At 48.0% G+C, this 8,184-nt stretch overlaps 1 protein-coding gene across 2 annotated transcripts in view; it reads right to left on the bottom strand.

The window, feature by feature from the left end:
* The window catches only part of VPS39 (vacuolar protein sorting 39 homolog (S. cerevisiae)), a 36,799-nt gene continuing 28,615 nt past the window's right edge, over nt 1-8,184 (bottom strand). Inside the window, exons 18-25 of one of the 2 annotated variants that reach the window (XM_006831742.1) lie at nt 6,112-6,229; nt 5,554-5,682; nt 4,908-5,010; nt 4,667-4,712; nt 4,045-4,194; nt 3,773-3,907; nt 3,217-3,308; nt 1-509 (exon numbers count right to left, since the gene is read on the bottom strand). In XM_006831742.1, the coding sequence (XP_006831805.1) occupies nt 434-509; nt 3,217-3,308; nt 3,773-3,907; nt 4,045-4,194; nt 4,667-4,712; nt 4,908-5,010; nt 5,554-5,682; nt 6,112-6,229 (849 nt within the window). In that variant the 3' untranslated portion in view covers nt 1-433. The remainder of the gene's footprint in view (nt 510-3,216; nt 3,309-3,772; nt 3,908-4,044; nt 4,195-4,666; nt 4,713-4,907; nt 5,011-5,553; nt 5,683-6,111; nt 6,230-8,184) is intronic. The other variant, XM_006831741.1, reaches the window with a different exon arrangement.

Genomic DNA, 8,184 nt, shown 5'->3' with positions numbered 1-8,184 from the left:
AGTGCTGTTCTCTCAAAGGACTCTCCAGTCAGCCATGCTGAGGGGCCCTTGTGAAGGCATGCACTTAGTAGAAAAACTACATAAACTATCCTTGGTTACAAACACTTGAGAAGTTTTCTTATTCAGGTGATCGGGATGCAAAGGCAAGATAGTACACTTCCCCCACCTTCTCCTGTCCAAGTGAGTAGTAAATAAATTATCTGGAATTGCCCGCAACATAATGGTATAAAGTGTAACGAATCCCTTTGTCTATTAAAAAGCTGGCAATGCCTGACCACAAGTCTGATAAATTCAGAGATGCTCCAGGGTGCAAGGTGTCCCGTAGTGTGCAAATGAGACACCCGAGGGTGGCAGCCCCCGATCCCTGAGGCCGGGCACTCCTTCATCCTCTGGGAGGGTGAGCTGTCCATCTGTGATCCTTAACATGCTGGGCTCAGGTGTCAGCCGGATTCACTTCTTTAGAACAGAAGTAATGCACGACCACTCCATTGGGGTATCTTGCAAATGCGCTGCAGGGAAAGAAAACAGCTTGGGAATAGGAGCTGCCCCTGAGAGAAGATACTTCAGCAACTGGAAAAGTCACCTTGCCCAGAACCACCCCACCACACAGAACAGATCACCACACAGAACAGCCTGTCCCTACAGACTGTGGATCCAGGTAGTCATCATCTCTGCCAAATGACCAAAAGAGGGTGAAGTGCCACACTGTGGGCATGTTGTTGTTGTTGTTAAGTGCCTTCAATTTGACTGGGGCAGGATTCTTAGTGGTTTGGCAGTTGAGATGTAGTTATTCTCATAATGAAATCTAATAGAATGTAATTAACTCTGTGATGAGGTCTGCTATGAGCAGCCAATGTTTCCTCAAGGCTATGGCCTGCTTCCAATATAATGGACGTTCAGGCAGCGACTGCTTGCTCTCTGCTGGGTCTGGAGCTTGTATCTGGCTCATCCAGACTGATTACTAAAAGAACAAGCAAGTTGCTTGCCCAGGAGACATCAAGGCAAGTGGTCGGGTCCTCTTAGGGCAAACCCACTTCCAAGACTAAGACTCAATGGGAACACAGGAGTAGACATGCACTCTGATTGGTGACCACGTACGTTCATCATCGATAAGGAGAAGTGAGGGAAAAACAGCAATGAAGCTGCGAGCTACGCCCTAGAATGTTCAATAGACTCCTGTGAACCTGAGTGGAGACCTGGTTGGCCAGGAGTGTGGCAAGACCTGGGGACTCTTGGGCCCAGAGTTAGTGACATACCCACAGAAAACTAGAGTGGACAGTGAAGTGTCCAGCTGATAAGAAGAGAGGGCATGTGCATAAGAACACCCACACTTGCAAATAATACCCACTGACTGATAACAATTATTTACTATTATACCACAAGAGACCTGGTTTCAATGACTGGATGATCAGAACTCAACTAGAAGAAAGAGGAAAAAAAAAGTAATCTGATACAATTTGATGAACTTGACCTACACCTATGGATGCAGTAGCTCAAAAGAGGGAACAAATCTTTACAGCAAGATCATTCCCACCCCCTCCATACACAGAGTAGACAGGGATGGGCAACTTGGACATTGGCTACCCAAAATAGGAGGGTTACAAAGGCAAGAAGTGACTAGCTTACAAGCTTTCAAGAGGGAGCCTAGATCCAGAGGGCACAGAGGGAGGTAGAACCTCCACTGAGTAGCATCCAATCTGTCTGGTGGGGCTGATGAAAGGAGATGCAGATAGGTCTCTTGTGGGACAATAGTGAATAATTGTTATCAGGACTGATTGTGAGGGTTGGGAATGTAAAGGTAGACATTTTGTAGCAAAAGGAGGGGAGCGATTGAATTTGCAGTCTAGGAGCGGAGGTCCCTGGGACCATCAAGGGAGAAGAGCAGAGTATGGGACCCTACCCAGAGACACAGTGACACCAGAGATGGAGGCAGAGACAATGGCATGGAGAGATGGAGCGGCTGGGGACTCTAGACCAAGGGAGGGAGAGGGGCTGTATGCTGATGACCAAGGGGCAGGCTTGTGGGGTATACCCTTTGGTTGGTTGATGATGCATGGAGGGGATTGTAACCATGGCAATGAAATGATACACGATAGGATGAATGTAAAGCTAATGTTCTCCTGTGTAAATTATCAAAAAAAAAGGACAAATCTATCCCCCTTGAATGACGGGGGATCAACTAGAGTATGTGTCTTAAAACAGAAGGATACTGGCTGAGGACAGTGCTCCAGTTGATCGACTGTAAGATCATTCTTTGATTCTAGAGCAGGGGTGGGGGACCTTTTTTTTTTGCCAAAAGTTCTATCAACTTTAAAAATTAGCCTGCTATATTTGGTCAAACATTTAATTAACTCACCCCTAATGTGATGGCTAAGGAGCTCTGGTAGCGCAGTGGTTACGAATCGGGCTATGAACTGCAAGGTCAGCATTCGAAACTACCAGCTGTTCCGTGGGAGAAAGATGAGGCTTTCTGCTCCCCTAAAGATTTACAGCCTCGGAAACCCTGTACAGGGTCGCTATGAGTGGGAACCAACTCCATGGCACATAACCAACCAACCAATGTGATGACTAAGGAGCTCTGGTAGCATTTGTGGTTACGAATTGGGCTGTTAACGTCACAGTCAGCAGTTTGAAACTACCAGCTCTTCCATGGGAGAAAGATAAGGCTTTCTACTTCTGTAAAGATTTACAGCCTCAGAAACCCTGTACATGTTCACTATGAGTCGGAACCAACTCCATGGCACATAACAACAACGTGATGGCTGGAACTGTGGGTGCCTTGGCAGGGCCAGACCAAATGATTTCATGGGCCTTATACGGCCCACTGGCTGGACGTTCATACCACACATCACTCCTACCAATCCAGTGGCCATAGAGTAATTTCTAGCTGCCAGAGGTGAAGGGCTTTCTGACAAGAGGTTGACAGCCTCAAGCCACACAGGTCTCTAAGTTCTCAAAACCCACCTCCAAGAGTTAAGACAGACTTGCTTTCTGGAGACTCAACTACTAAAAGGAGCAATACAAAGTTTCTTAAAGAACTAAAAGAAGCAAGGGTAGTGAGCAGCAGGCACTTGTGGTCTTTGATGAAAGGGCAGGAGTTCTGCCCGAGCAACGCTCACCCACGGTGGCAGCCGACTGTGCTTCACCTCCTGCCAGCCCTGAGGTTGGATGAGCTCAGATCAGAGGTGGGATGTGGAGGCTGGGGAGGAGACCCACCTGTTCCCTATCTTCTTCTTACACACCATGCACACCTTCTCCTCTGTGATGATGCACTTCACCTGCTGATGTAAAATCCGCTCTTCCTGGACCTAGAAGGCAAGAAGGGGGAGGAGCACCACAGTCCAGCACACAGAAAAAGGCAGTGACCAGCACTGTCTCAGAGTTCAGCCTTCAGAGACTACTCTAATTGAAGGATTAACAATCAAATGTCAAAACAGATGCTGGATCGATCAGCTTGAGCTTCAGAGTACAGCAACATGAAGCTCTGCCTCTGTGTGAATGGGACATGGGATCAGCAGCAAGCCTACATTACACAGGTGGGTAAGTGCTCAACCATCCAGCAGAAAGGCTGATTAGAATCCACTCAGAGGTCCGTCAGAAGAAAGGCCTGGTGATCTACTTCCAAAAGATCAGCCACTGAAAACCCTCAGAAGCAAATGCATCAGAATCAACTCAACCACAACTAGTTTGGTTTTTTGGTGGATTTTTTTCCCCCTGGTGTCTTACTGAAAGACAGAAAGAAGCCCCATCCTAGAGCTTTGAAAGTCCATACCCTCAGGAACTCAGCATGGAGAAGGTTCTTGAGTACTTGATTGAACCGCTTCTTTTGTGCATTTTCTTCTAAGACCTTTTCCAGAAAGATGCGTATATCATTAATCTGAGTGTTTGCTGGTAGAAGGTTGAGGGCCTAGAGACAGAAACACAGTTGGGAACAGAGTGAGGACCTGGCGTGAGACTGAGGATTCCCAGACCCTTTCTCCATCCCTCTTCTCAATTTATGTTTCCTGCAAACGCCCTCCACCTCCCTGGGGAAGAGCTGCTGACCTTGGTGGTATCCAGTTTGCTGTAGTGCAACTCAAGGACCTGCAAGGCGGCCTGGAGGTTGGCTTGTGGCTCCAGCAGCTCCAGCTTGATTGGCCCCAGGCAGTGAGCGCTGGGGGGTGACAGGTACATCCGCAGCAAGGACAGATACACCTGCCTCACGGATACAAGGCATGCAGGTCAGGGTTCTGGGGCCCGACCAGCAACTTTCCCAGAAACCCCCAGCACTGATCACACCTATTCAAGGGTTTCAGTCTAAAGCAGTAACTCTCATCAAGCATTAAAATTCATCACTTTTCACCTTTTAAAGATATTGGTAAAGTCAGTCAAACTGGCAACTGAAAATGTGAAAAATCAACCACAAGACATTCCTTCGCACTAGGATCTCTTCAGAATAAAGTTATGCTGAGACAAGTGTAAACCAGAACCATCCAAGCAAACTCGGGGCATATGGTACCCTGCCTCTCAGTACACAAACAAAATCAATTGGCCCAGAAGAACTGTGCTCTGTTTCACCTCAACAATTCACACCATTGTCACCTGTAGCTAAGCCAATGGGGTTAGGCACACAAAGAGGGGCAGTCAAATGCACAGCTGCTTCCCTGGGGCCAGAGTCGCTACTTACATCTTTGTTGCCATCTTTGTTTGGGTCATAGTGCTTGTGGCAGTACCTGCAGAGGAGAAAGAGGTGAGACAAGGCTGGAGGGTCAGAGGAGAGCAGTCTGAAGTCACCCCAGGAAAAACCAGGGGTGGGTCTCAGCCCTGCTGCAGAGCAGTGGGGAGATGGCTCTCTAGGTCTCTCACACAGCCCTCTCTTTAGGGCCTTCTTGCAGGCCACGGGGAGGTGAGATAACAGGTCAACTTACTCCTCAGCCATCCTGGTATCCTTCAAGACATGGACATAGATGAAGAGGGCTTGTTCATGTTTCCCCATGCGTCCCAAGAGGAGAGCTCGCTCTTCTAAGAGGCCTATGAGACAAAAGTAATTTAAGGAGCTGTCACCAGCATTATGCAAGCATGAGGTCAGGGACTAAATCGTTAAGAGGAAGGGATACGGAGGCAATACAAAATGGGAGAGAATATTATTTTTTTCTACTTGAGATTTGCTTCAAGGAAAAAAATCACTAAAATTTTAGAAAGCAAGAGGAAGCTATTGTGAGGAGGTATTTGAGCTCATGTGACAGGCACTTCAGTAAAGTAAGCAAACACTCTGCTGACATGGTGCTTACACATCACTCATTCAGATGAATTATTCTAAATTGCACAAAGTGCTAACCAGTGAGGCTGGCCTGCAGCAATCAGCAGGTCCCGGCCTGCTGTGCATCAGCATGCAGTTCACACCCAGTTCCGGGACAATAGGGAGTCTTCAGAGGGGACCAAATAGGAGTATAGGCCTGGAGACCTGGTTGTTCCCCAGCCCAAGCTTCAGGTGGGTTGGAGAACTGTAAAGAATGGTGTTTACATTACCTTCAGCTGAAGCGGCTTCTGGCCACAAACCAGACAGACACTCACCATCAAAAGGAAAATCACAAATGAGCCGGCCTGGATCATAGTAGCAGGAAATTTCCAAGAACATGAGCAGCTTCTGCCTGTATTCTCCCAGCTCTCCCTCTTCCTCTCCAGCAGGGACGGGAGTTTTGCCTTTAAGGAAACCAAGCTCCACATGAGAGAAGACCCTCATCAGGCAGCAACGTGGAAAGTGGCATAAAGCAGGAGAAGAGTTTGAGGATGTGAGCACAGCGACCATAGTCTTATGGTCCCCAACACTCAGCTTGAGGTAAAAACACATGCTGGATCTGGTAGGCAAACCTGTCTCTCATCAGCATAGCTGTCATCTAGCAGCCAGATCTGATCCTTCCCACATCTCCTAGGGCAACTCCCAAGATGCTTAGAGATGGCCAGATCCACACGTTCCAGGGCTCGGCTACCCAAACTCCTCTAAAGAACCTCCTGCCCAGCTGAGCCCACAGAAAAGGGTAAGATCTGCTTCCTGACACCACACATTGCACCTTCGGGTCTGTGCTCGCCTCTGAGACCTGAGGGCTCCTGGCTTTTGATGAGAACTGGTACCTGTGGGGAAGGACAGGAGATACTCCTTCATCAGAGCTTGCACCTTCTCACAGTACAGCTGGATCAAGCAGTTGTGGAACCGAGAGCCTGTCTCCTCCCAAACGTGGATGACGTGTTCCTGAGGGGAGATGTAGGTCTGCTGGTATCTTCCGTGCTCTGACCTGGTTCCTCACGTCTTCTAAGGCCTAACAAATCCCATTCCAATTATCCTTTAATTCAGTTGCAGCTATCACCACTGGGAAATATACCACAATGCCATGCAGCAACATCCAGAATTATTTGCCTGATTTCCTGTCTAAACTCCTTTGATTAATTTTTTTTAATGTTTTATTGTGAATTATATGATAGTTTACATGAGAGAACTTTAGTTTTACATTCATTCCATCGTATATCATTTCATTGCCATGGTTCCAATCCCCTTCATGCATCAACTGACCAAAGGGTATACCCTAGAAACCCACCCCCTACACTCCCCCCTCCCCCCCAGTCTTCAGCCCACAGTCCCTCTCCCTCTTTGGATCCAAAGTCCCCAGCCACTTCATCACTCCACGTCATTGTCTCTGTCTCTATCTCAGGCATCTCTGGTTCTCTGGGTAGGGTCCCGCTCTCGGCTCTTCTCCATTGATGTTGATGGTCCTAGAGACCTCCGCTCCTAAACTGGAGAATTAATCACTCCCTTCCTTGCTACAAAGCGTCTACCTTTGCATTTCCAACCCTCATAATCAATCCTGATAACCATTATTCACTACAGTATCACGAGTTACCCATCTGTATTTCATTTCATCAGCTCCGCCTAGACAGATTGGATAGTACTCACTGGAGATTCTGCCTTCCTCCATGCCCCCTAGCTCTAGGTTCCCTCTTGAAAGCTTGTAAGCCAGTCACTTCTTGCCTTTGTAGAACTCCCCTCCCCATTTGGGTATCCAATGTCCAAGTTGCCCATCTCTGTCTACTGTGTGGAGGGGGGTGGGGATGTTTCTTGCTGTAAGGATTTGATCCTTCTTTTGAGTCACTGCATCCATAGGTGTAGGTCAAGTTCATCAGATTGTATCAGCTCACTCTTTTTTTTCCTCTTCTTTCTTCTCCTGGTTGAGCTCTGATCATCCAGTCATCCGGCCCAGGTCACGTGGGTACCATCGGCAAGTGTGGGCATTCTTGTGCACATGCCCTCTCTTCCCATCAGCCGGTAGCTCCACTCTCTACTCGAGTCCTCCGTGGCCACGCCACTGACTCTGGGCCCAAGAGTCCCCAGGTCTCCTCACGCTGCTTGCCAACTAGGTCCCCAACTGGGTCCACAGAAGCCCACTGAACATTTTAAGGCTTAGCTTGCTGCTTCATTGCTGCTTTTACCCCACTTCCCCCTATCGGTGATGCATGTGGTCACCAATCAGTGCATGTATTTCCATTGAGTCTTAGTCTTGGAAGGGGGTTTGCATTGAGGGGACCCGACCACTTGCCTTGATGTTTCCTGGGGAAGCGATTTGTTTGTTCTTGTAGTAACAGTCTATCTGCCTCCATTTTTCCTGCAGGTCTTTCTTTCAAGAGGTATCTTTTATTCTTCTAGCTGCTCCAGGCTGGTCTGCTCGTCCTTTCAAGTGGAGATTTCTCATCTCTGGAGACCTAGATGTGGTTCAGGTTTCTACCTATAGTTTTATGTATTGCAAAGGCTACGCAGGAAGCCTAGTTCATTGGGTACGCTGTAGCCCCATTTCAGGTATTCCAATCAGTTATAGGCAGAAGACGGACTTACAAGCCTTCTAGTGTGATGTTTCTGACTATTCCTTTCTCTCCCCATCCAGTGTCTACTCTATATTATAAGGCAAGGAAAACCAAGATTCAAAAAACAGCCAAGCATCTTAACATGATTCCCCCCAATCCAACCATGACTCAATCCCTGTATCTCAGGGCCCTGCAGTTCCAAGGCTGTGCATATATCATCCTTTATCTCTGTCCCATTTAGCCCTTTCAAACATGCCCAATTGTTCTCCCATCTGCCCTGTTCTTCCACTTCCCCCTCCCTCCCTGTATATTGCCCCCCTCCCCAGCACCCAAGCTCTCCTGTGTCCAATCCCC

This window comes from Chrysochloris asiatica, unplaced genomic scaffold, assembly GCF_000296735.1.
Source record: "Chrysochloris asiatica unplaced genomic scaffold, ChrAsi1.0 scaffold00004, whole genome shotgun sequence".
Classification (NCBI taxonomy): Eukaryota; Metazoa; Chordata; class Mammalia; order Afrosoricida; family Chrysochloridae; genus Chrysochloris; species Chrysochloris asiatica.
Note: the sequence above shows the minus strand (reverse complement) of the source record. Positions and strands in the feature narration are given on the sequence as shown.